The following is an 11,196-nucleotide window of genomic DNA, read 5'->3' as shown; positions in this document are numbered from 1 at the left end:
TAAGTGCTTAATGTTTTTTGTTGCGTATTACTGTGAAGTACATAGGACAAGATGTTCAGCAAGAGAGGCTTTTTAATTATTGGATTGAGAATAGATGAAGGGACTTTCCCACAGAGGCACTAGCTGTCATTTAATACTTGTTTAACAGTCATGGCTGGTTCAACAACAATTTTTCCTTTGCACGACATGGGTGTACTTTTGCTCTCTCGGTTATTTTTCATCAGGGAAGTTTTGCATTATCCTACAATACATCCGCATTTCTGTAAAACCTCAGAACAACTCATGACCTGTATCATGAGTTGGATGAACAGAATAATGCAGACATAATAGGAACCAGCAAGTCTGTGTCACCATCACACTAACTGTTCCTATCGACAAGCAAAAACAAACGAACAAAAAAACTAAAGATGGAAAATGTACCTAGTTTGGACCCTGTTGGGTATTACTGTGAAGTACAACCAGAAGCAGGCTCAGCAAGAGAGATTTTTTTTGATTGAGAACAGTTGAGGGAACTTTGAGGCTGTCATTTTGTTGTTGTTGTCATGACCGGTTTAACAACAAATTTTCCTTTTCACAATGTCGGTATACTTTCTTTCTCTTTCATGATCTACTTTTGCTTTCCCTCCAGGCACGTTTTGCATTAACTTGCAATACCTCTGCATTGTTTCTGAACCACAGAAGAAGGCTGACCTGTATTAGTATTGGCATCTAGTGAAAACCAATGCAGTCTAATACTAATAACAGCCATACAATAATTTTATGAAGTTTACAATGTTGAGGTTTTGTTGAAACTGTGTTCATGTTGTTAATTGAACTGTATGATTCAACTGCATGATCGTTCAAGAGGCTGAGATTTGTGTTACTATTGAACTATATTGAGTGTTGTGTCTGTTTTTTTTGTTTTACTCTGAATGGGTCGACTGAATAATAGGAACAGATCTCCACATCACACAGAATGGCACTCTGGCAAGTCTGTATCTTTGTAGCAGACACGTGACTAAGAGAGCTCATTTAGCTCCATGTGGATCTGACAGAGAGCTCTTTGGTCTTAGTGTAACTATAACTGACTACTGTACATGGATACCATTATCCAGACACTCTCTTTCAGAAAGCACATTAAAAAAGTAACCAACTCTGTTAAATATAACCTGGCAAATTTCAGACAGATAAGGAATTTATTAACTAGCAATGCAGCTATGATGTTTTTACACTGTATGATTCTCTCACACATAGACTACTGCTTAATGAGCTGGTCACTGGCATGTGCCACTGCACTCAAACCAATAGACTCTCTCTACAAAAAAGCCCTAAAGACAAAAAACCTTTCTCGTTCCACATCTGCAATGTCCTCAGAAAGCACAACTTCCTAAGTTTTCATAGTTTTAAAATGTATAGAATGGCTTGCTCTGTGTAGAAATGCCTCCACGGTCTTGCTCCATTGAAAGAGTTCATCAGAAAAAGGACAGTGAGAGGCATGAACACAAGGGCTTCTGATAGAGGTGACTGTGAGATTCCCCACAGGCGCACCTCATTTGGGAGGAATGTGTTGTCTGTTGTGGGGGGAGACATTTTGAACAGTCTTCCCTCCTCTATAAGGGAATGTCCCACTTACTCCTCTTTTAAAGGAAATCTTAAACAGTGGCTTAAGGACACACAGTACAACACGTTCTCACTCCCAGTGCGTCAACCCCCTGACGAACGGTCACTGTCCCTCCTCGTCACATGCCTGACTCATTAGGTACCCGTTTCTCGTCATGAGGTGACGAGCGGGGATTTCAATTCATTCCAATGCAACCCCCTTCGCGGCGATATGTGACGCTCAGAGTAAAGTGATCCAGCCGACCGGACGCGGCGCTGAACGACGCACTGAGCTGGAAAACTTTTTTTCCCCTTTGAAGCTTTATTGAACCTGGTGTGTCTGACATAGCTTTCATCCAAGCCGTCATTTTGGTTATTATTTATTTACTGATCTTGGCGTTGGTGCAGGATAATAAATAAACAAACAAACAAATAAATAAATAAATTACATCCTTGTCGGAAGACCAGACGGGGTGGGCGTGGGGGGGCGGGGGCGTTCTACAAGCGAAGATCACTTCCGCGTTCAAAAAGCTGCAGTTTTGATAAATTCATTTCTGAAGAAACATAGCCATATGACGCTGTAACCATCCAAGGGGGACACTGTCGTCCTTTTGCTGAGTCCAAAAGCCCCGTGTAATATCAACTTTATTTTAAGAAAACACGTTTTGTTTCCAATGCTCAATGTCATATCACGGGGAAGAACATTACCCATAATCCTCATATTTCGTCACAGTCCCTCATCGTCACACACCCGACTCATTAGGTACCCGTTTTTCGTCATGATCTGACGAGCAGGGCAACCTGACAGTTTTACATAGAACTCCCACAACGTCTGAATAAAGACGCCACGGGAAGCACGTTACCCTACTCTCTGTTGTCATGGTAATGTGACGTTTCCTGCGTCATGACGTGACAGGAGATTGGCGCTTTATTCGCTCCCAAACTTCTGTGAAGGTAAGTCGTGTGTCACGTCTGCTACATCTTTTATTAAATATGATGAATTACTTGCATGGTTCAAATATGAAGGTGAAGAACAAATCCCCGCCAGTGATTTGCCATAAGATAACGCAATATAACATATCTGCAGGTGTCTTGCAACTCAAAACATGATTGTGTGAGCTCCTATTAACGTTTCTTTTAATGTTGCCTGCTCTAGACTGTGCTACTGTAAATTGTCAAGCAAGAGGCTGTCTTGGATAAATTTTCAGCACCACAGACTATTTCCCCGTGTTATGATGGCAATAAAAACCCGCTAAAAAAGCAGGACGCTCCTTACTTCCGGTCTTCTTCAAAGTAAAGGAAGGCTGCCTGCCTGCCTGCCTGCCTGTCTGTCTCAGTCACCATGACTGCGCCAGATCCGCTGAAGAGCCTGGATGACCTGGTGGACTAGTTTGTGCTCAATGACCACCTCCACGGTCTTGGGAATTTATCTGGTGACGTGCAGGAAGGCCCGGCACCAGCAGGTCTCGGGTCTCTCGGTCTCGCAATGTCTCGGACTGGCAGCGCGGTCTCGAAGGGAATGTAACCTATCCAGGCAGGCAAGGACAGTTTTTTTTTTAAATACAGCTATCATTATACGCCCCCTTCAAGTACCAATCACATACATTTTGTGACACAGACGGCGGCGCTTGTCCTCTCACGCTTCCCCTCCCTCCTCCTCCCCCCTGTTCTTTGTTTGTCATGTCTGTGTTATATTGTTCTATAACAGAACCACAGGCATCATATTTTGATAAAGTGTGTTATTGAGATGCCATTGCACATATCAAGGTGACAGAATCTTGTGATCACCAGTTCTTCCTCTTGTTAATTTGAAGTACAGTTTTTGTACTATAAACTATTTGTATTTTGCATTTGATTTAATGCATTTTTTGGTGCACCTGCATGTGTGTCTGAGTATTTAATTACAGTATTGTGCTTATAATGGCCTTGTTTGAATAAATATATGGCATCATTGGCCTTTGAATAATATTTGCATATCGTTGTGATTTATTAGGCAATGGCCTATGCCATTTCAGTAATGCTGATATTATAATATAATAATATTTAGAATTAACATTTTATCTACAAATTAAGGACAATTTAAATTGGTGACATATTTCCAATTCATTAGACTTTTTTTTTAAGGTGCAGGGTGGTGTTGGGGGCTTGTTATTTTGTTAGATGACTTTAGGACTATAGTCATGTCAGTCCTTAACAGCACTCAAGAGCCAATCCTCAAATAGTGTAGTACGGTGTGGTCATGCAATTGCTACACGTATTAGATTTTTAGTCAATTGATGAAAACATTTATAGTGAGTTCACACACAAGACATGTACTGTCACTGTATTATTGTGCCTGTAGTTGAAATAATACATTTCTCATATACTAAGCAGCTGAACCCAATATGGTGCTTATGTTCTACAACTCATGCAAAATGGCAAAAACAACTTTTTTTTTTTGGTCTCGGTCTCGGTCTCGGTCTCGAGCTGAACTGGTCTTGGTCTTGACTTGGTCTGTCTTGGTCTTGGTCTTGGTAGTGTCTTGGTCTTGATACTGTCTGGTCTTGGTAGTGTCTTGGTCTCGGTTTAGGCGGTCTTGACTACAAGTCTAGAGTCAGTATCATTTTTTCAAACAAGATTTTGATGATGTGATTTGATCTGTTTATTTCTTATATTATTCCAGAAATCAACAGTCAATACATTACAAAAAAAGCTTACAACAAAGACCAAAAGGTGTTGACTAAAGCCAGGGCTTATTTTGTCTACCCTTTAAACACAATGTCAGGTGTGGTGGTAGAGTCCAAAATGAATCAAGTAATAGTGGATAGATTTTCTGGTACAAATGTGCCATTAGCCTTGGGATGTGTAGGAAATGTTAATGTTAAAGATTCAGAAATTTTCTTTTTTCTTTCAGGTTCTGGTCACCGCCGCAAGCCTGATCCTCCTGCTCCTGACACTACCTGTGATGTGGCCTTTGCTGCAGACACTGTCGGTATGTACTTCATTCTCTCTCCAATAGCCCAAAGCACACCTTCATTCATAAACATTATGTACGACAAATCTGACACAGAGTTAGAATTTAAATTCCATGTCTGTCAAATTTGCTAGAATAATGGACAATATAACTGTTAAATCTTTCACTGCCACAGCCACTCCATACAGTACACTTTGCGGGTATGCACCTGATGGCAAAAAGACAGTTAATTTCTGTTTAAAAAAAAAATCTAGTTTGAAATAATTATTTTTGCCAACAAGTCAGCATCTGTGGACATGGAGAGCTTGTACGGTTCATCGTCGAGACCTTCTGACTTCAATTTGTTTTGATAAATACAACATGTTTACTCAGTTTCTCTGTGTCCACTGTATTTGTTTAGCCACTCAGTCCGAACAAAAGGGGTGTTGCCCAGGGCAACATGATGAAAACACATATCGTATGTTGTAAAAAAAAAAAAAAAAGTATTGTCTTTGAGTATTTCATTATATTTTACAGAATGTTTTCTACAAGATCTCCAGCACTCACTGGATGATGCTGGTGATGAGCAGGAGGTATCAAGAGCTACTCCTCAGTCTTCCTCCAACTGGAGCATGAGGAAAAGCGTGTTGTCGGAGAGCTGGAGGGCGGAGAGACCACGTCTTCTAAATAGTCTTGTTTCACAAGAATATGTGGCCTCAAACATCTGCCAACAGTGCAGGAGCAATCCAGCTTTCATCCGGTGTCGGGACTGTAGACCACGCCCCTTCCTATGTGCAGAATGTGACGTCGTCGTACACTCCAAACACGTCCTGCATAACAGGGATGGAATGACAACTGGATTCTTTAAGCCATTGCCTGCAACAACTATTGTTGTAGATAAGGCTCTTTGTCATTGTGGTAAGTTGTGGCTTATACAACATAGTACACATAATGTATTCCCCATTTTTCCAACTTCTTAAGCTCACTAGTTTGACTATTTAAATAATTTATGTGGATGCTCTTGTCAGTCAGCTTTTCGAGTGTCTGTTGAGTATGTTTCGGTAATGAACTGTATGGCCAGTGAGCCTTTTTCATAATTAAATTTTCTCTTATGAAGTCTGTAAGTGGTTCCAGAAATCTTTGTCTCATTGCAATGTTCTATTTCCCATGATAGTAATTCATATGTATAATCTTTTTCAGAGCGGCTTGTACCTCTGGAGATGCCTGAGCAAATTTGCAATTGCTCACCAGGGTCATTGAGGGTCAAAACAGGAAAGGCTGTTGCTGTGGTCACAATGAATGGTGAGGATGTAAAGAACTTTGATTTTGTCCCGTTTGAGAAGAAACGTCCTTGGGCTCCCAGAAAGGCGCTATACATTCAAGTTATTATTTATTATTATGAAATCTGAAAGGCTATTGAGCAATGTATGCCACATTACAAAAATACATGCATTACAGTGAATGTGTTTTCCTTTTTGTAGGACGATATGATCTCAGCATGCCTGAATTGGCTTGTGAGTCATGTCAAGCCAACTGGAGTGCAGGACTGGAGGACCTCATTAAAAATGAGTACTGGCCTGCTACTATTCATTTCGCCACACTATATTCTGTGGATATCTTCTATTCCTTTGAGGAGATGAAGATGGCAGCACCAGGCCTATCCTGCCAGGCATTCCTAAGGATGCTGGACCAGAGAACTGTCCGCTTTGGCCGTGTGAGTGTTGAGGTCTTTTTTTAATATTTTATTTATTTAAAGAGGACAGCGCACCTTAATGAATTTGCACATTATTAGAAGTTGTTTTTCTTGTTTTGAAACAGACTGGGAAGGTCTCCCCTGACAGCTTCCAGAAGAGTTTTTTTGAGTGGGAGGCTGTCAGGTATGAGGTGGACAACATTTGTAAGGAGGACCCCTTCAACTGTCCTGCATGCACCCCTAATATGCTTGCGGTAGCTGTCGATGGAAACCGCAAGCATTACCGTTTCCGGAATGCAGCTAGGTACTCCAAATGTGTGTAATGTCATGTGTGTTTGTAGTAATAAAAACCATAACTCTTTAATGTTCACCAAGTAGCCTAACCTTAAACTGTAAGATACTGTATCTTAAACTGCTGTGCACCCTTTTGTTATTTAGATCTGAGGAGCAGGCCATTTTTGAAGGTGCCTTCATAGCAAAAGATGAAGATGTTGCCGCATTTGTGGACTACATCCACAACACGACCAAACACGTAAGACTGGAGACACAACACACACATATGTGTGTATATATATATATATATATATATGTATATATATAAAGTTAAGCTGAATCTGTGGACCACCTGTATCAACTGCAGGTCTCTGGAAGAGGTGTTTGTGGAGGGGAGTGGTCAGCAGCCAGGGAGACCTCCCAAAGATCTGCCAGTAAAATTGATGAGGAAGGACTGGAGCTGGCAGTGTGTCGTCATGGGGTGCTCCTCCATGCTTTAAATATGTACAGGGGAGAAATTTTTGCCTATCCCCTGTACCTGCAGGAGAAAGTTGCCAGTAGGCAAGTAACCTTTTTTTGTATGGATGTCACCTGCAAATATTGGCCATACGTACAAAAAGTGGTGAAAAGCTGCCCAGAGCTCCGGCACCTCCTTGGCATGAAGCCGTTCCTATCTGTGTTTCATGCCAAAGCCCATGACTTCAAGTGTGAGGTAAATAAATATTACCATGTAATGTAATCATATCTGAACACCTGGATATGAATGTCAACAGCTTCTCTATATTGCTATTTTCTTATTCAACCAGGTGAAATGGAGTGGGGCATATCAGGAGGGAGCCGGCTCAACACTTGGGGAGGAAGTAGAGCAATGCAATGCCTTCCTGTCCAGGATAGCAGTGACCACCAAACACATGTCAAAAGCAGGTGAGATGACCACATACTGCATTAGTTAGTTCAAGTGTAATAAGTAAGGATAGTAATGGTAAATATTTTCTGTGTTTACAGGGCGCACAGACATGCTCACTCTCATGGCCATGCGCTGGAATCAGCAAAAGTTACATAATTTGGCCATCTCACTGAGCCACCGATACCAGAAGGTAATGACATGATGTTTTTTTAAAGATGTTTAAGGGCCTATTCACACCTGTGGTTGTTCCGATACAGTGACTGAAAATATTTTCGGCCGTTTGTGTTCTCAGTGTAACAGCTCCATACATTCCAAAGTTGTAAACAGTAAATTAAAATCCGGGTCTGAACCACAGTTCAATCACTGACAGTTTGAGTCTTTTGTCACAAGACAACTTCAACCAGAACAGACCTCGTGTAGCCTGTCTACTTTTTTGGCCCAAATTCGACCTGAACTCTGCAAAAAAAAAATCTAAATAAACCGACTGGAGTGTCCTCGACCCGAACCTGCACATTGGGTTGCCCAAGTCTGAACCTGCACACCTGGACGTTGAGAACCACTAAAGATCAGCTGCGTGTAGCCTATGTAGCCTTGTGTGTTGTGTTTGTTGCTATGTCGACCAGGGCTCGGATAGAATTGAGTCAAGAACAACTCTCCCAAGCTATCTCTGCCCGATTGTTTTGTTCGGCATCCACTGCAATTGCTGTGTTCACATATGGCCAAACAAACTGATCTATGACAAAAGTGTTCCCTTCAGAAGAACTGGTCCAAATGATTCAGGTGTGAAAGCACCCTAATATTCCATGTTTGCAATACTTAAAGCCATGGGCTGAACATTTTTTTCTCACTTATTGTCTATTGTCATTGTAGACTACGAAAGCGTTGCACAGCCAGTTGCAGAACCTGGAGTCCATGAAAGCCCAGTTGGCAGTGACAGAGAGCCAATTGGAAGACTGGGTCAACGATGTGAAGGACTGGGCAGAAGGTGAGGAAATGGTCACAAGTAATAATGGATAAGTTCATTTTACTGTAGTTCTGAATTCAAAATAACACCCCTGCCCACAAAGTCCAGCCAACATATTGTATTGTAATGCATTTTCTGTTGTTGATCAGTCCCGTATGAATGTGATTTTAATATGGCTCATTTCTCTATTATTTCCATATACAGTTGTTGACATTGTTGACAGCTGGAGTACTAGAGTGTTGTGTGTTACTTTACAGAAATGACCCACCCTCGTTTTTATTTAGTTCATCTCGGGCATGTCAATTGATCATCATCATCACACATCATCTTAGTTCAATAATACAATACACATGACCGGAGAAGCCGAAGCTTATCGATTTTTTTTTACATGATGTTTATGTGATTGAATGTGTTACATGATGTGATGCACTGTACTATGAAGGGTGCTATATAAATAACGTTTTACTTACTTACTTACTTATTATCTCATTGCAGAGTTGTACAGCTCTAATGATTCTTTTTCTGTTTTTGTTTTGTTTTTCTGTGATTACCCGATCGATGCAGACTTAGTTTTATTATCCAAATTATCAAAGAAATGCTTTAAATTGAGATGATTGATTCATGCTGCATTGCATAATGTGCAATTTAGTTAAAGTTAAGTGAAACCATCTACTTTTCCTTTGCTGCAGCAACAACAACAACCACCACCGATGATGCTGATGCCTTGGCCAGCAGAATTGAGGTGTTGGTGGCAAGCATCAAGAGGCGGTCGCAGCGTCTGTACAGAGACACTGACGGAAACAAAGCCCGTGCCAGGATCCGCCGCAAGATCCGGGAGGAGAAGGGGCTCCTCACTTCTGTGGTGGAGCAATACAATAGGATGGTTCCAAGCTCAGAAAATGTGTGCTTGGAAACCATTCTGTCAGAAGAGGCAATGTGGCCGTGGCAGCTACCACACAGTGGTAGGTACACTAATCTATTGAATGCATTCAACAAATCTGACATATAATGAATGCAAACCCATAAGTCTCAAATGTATCCTTTAAATACATGACAGTGACCCAAGTCCATGTCACAAATGCATTTCAGGCTCTATCGATCTAAGGATGAAGAGGCGGGCCTTTGACCTCATCATGTTGGTGAAGCGGCTTCAGGAGGAGAAGACCATCCTTGTCAAGGAGATGGGCCATCACTGGCAATTTCTTTCTAGTCGTGGCAGTGCCTTGAGAGAAATGTACTGCCAGCTTTCTGGTGGTACAATGAAAAGTATGCATTTAAATAATCTATTACATAAACATACATAAGCATTGATGACAATTGATAAAGTTACTAACACAAGATGTATGTTATTGTACTTTGAAGAATCTCAGTGGGCCTAACTGAAGATGGGATGAAAGGCCTGGGGAGCATCATCCTCAGAAAGCTGTCTGAGATCAGAGAGATGAAGATAAGAGCAAGAAACTGCTACCTTCAAGTCTTGGTTGGCGAAGAGGACGTTGACTTTGAGAGTGACTCTGAGATTTCAGATGATGAACATTAAGGGCGCACTCACACTAGGGCCAGTTGTTCCGTGCCGTGCTGAAGCCCGAATGCCCCCCCTGCTCAGTCCCCCGCTGGCCCGCACTCACACTACCTCAAACCCAAGCGTGCTGGGTTTTTTAATTGTTTGACCGGTTGTCATGGTAATATCTTGAAGTTCAATCAAAGCGCCGTCAACTAGCGATGTTTACAGCACAACGTAATCGTTAATTGACTGTTGTTTACACGCGGCTGCAGACACGTGGTGGATAACGAGCCCGCAGCGTGTTACGTGTGCGCATTCTGCCCAAGCACACCTCTCCCAACCGTGCCGGGCCTGAGAAGTGTACACTCACACTAGCAATAGAATCTCGACATTAGTAAGCAAACGGGATTGGGCACGGTATGATTTCGCAGTGTGAGTGCACCCTGATTGACACCAAGGATGGAAATTAGCACCAGTCAAATGCTGGTAGAATATTCCAGTGGTTGTTATATTTTCTTCACTCACTCACTACTCACCACAATCTATTGGCTGAGTGGCTGGTAAAATCTTAACATTCAGTGGCCATTTGCACTGGGCACAAAAAAAGGTCATTTTGTATGTGTATGACACAGAAAAATACTTATTTACCTTATAAAATAAATTTAACCTGTTGCTGCAATATTTTGTATCTACAAGAACATTGTCTGGTAAAACAACTGAGTGGTTGTTTTTGGCATCCATCAGCCACAGTGGCAGGTAGACAAGAAATTTCCAACCCTGATTGACACCTTTCCATCTTGAGGACAGTGTTGTTAAATTATTGTTGTAAAAGTAGAAATGTTTTGATCCCTCTGATATGTTAGCAAATGACATCAATAGTTTATTACAAAATCATCTGTGGAGGACCACATGGAGGAGGTATGCTGTATACTGTAAGCTTGTTTTAATAGCCTTTGAAAGAAAATGTGACACTGCTCATAAAATTGCTAATTTCCAAGAATATGTGACAAATCATCATGCAATGGAATCTTCTTCAATTAGGCCCATTGAGCCACGTCATCCAATAAAGCATTCTTACCTGTAGCGTAGCCAGGTAGGGGGCGGGTGGGGCGGGCGCCCCAGGCCCAGGTTCACCATAGGCCCACTGACAAGGGGGTTCTTGAGGACCGATTGCTAGAACCACAGCAAATCTGTTTGCTTTGCTACTGTCAATTGAACCCGTCGCAGTACCCCTTGCAGCCCCCCTCTTCTTCGCTCTTTTCCTCCGCGCGCTGTTTGTGTTTGTGTGCACTGTGCAGGCTCATACAGCACCGCAAAGCACTCGCCCTGCTCATCAAGCTAGAGT

General features: G+C 41.9%; 1 protein-coding gene across 1 annotated transcript; it reads left to right on the top strand.

Moving 5' to 3' along the window:
• Positions 1 to 4,491: 4,491 nt before the first annotated feature.
• On the top strand, positions 4,492 to 9,887 carry LOC146969480 (uncharacterized). Its single transcript, XM_085760467.1, has 13 exons — positions 4,492 to 4,549; positions 5,048 to 5,428; positions 5,711 to 5,812; positions 5,992 to 6,224; positions 6,329 to 6,507; positions 6,642 to 6,735; positions 6,844 to 7,188; positions 7,283 to 7,400; positions 7,482 to 7,573; positions 8,254 to 8,368; positions 9,037 to 9,309; positions 9,437 to 9,613; positions 9,718 to 9,887. Exons 2-13 carry the CDS (start codon positions 5,143 to 5,145, stop codon positions 9,885 to 9,887), a joined length of 2,184 nt encoding a protein of 727 aa, XP_085616593.1. The 5' UTR covers positions 4,492 to 4,549; positions 5,048 to 5,142.
• Positions 9,888 to 11,196: the final 1,309 nt, after the last annotated feature.

Source organism: Trachurus japonicus, chromosome 18 (assembly GCF_045865225.1).
Source record: "Trachurus japonicus isolate A0001 chromosome 18, Traja_1.0".
Lineage (NCBI taxonomy): Eukaryota > Metazoa > Chordata > Actinopteri > Carangiformes > Carangidae > Trachurus > Trachurus japonicus.
Note: the sequence above shows the minus strand (reverse complement) of the source record. Positions and strands in the feature narration are given on the sequence as shown.

Excerpts from the sequence above, each read along its gene's own strand:
- LOC146969480 (XM_085760467.1), top strand. The coding sequence starts at position 5,143 with ATGAGGAAAAGCGTGTTGTCGGAGAGCTGGAGGGCGGAGAGACCACGT. Across the intron at positions 7,189-7,282 it reads CCCATGACTTCAAGTGTGAG|GTGAAATGGAGTGGGGCATA; the intron begins GTAAATAAATAT and ends TTATTCAACCAG. Across the intron at positions 8,369-9,036 it reads TGTGAAGGACTGGGCAGAAG|CAACAACAACAACCACCACC; the intron begins GTGAGGAAATGG and ends CCTTTGCTGCAG.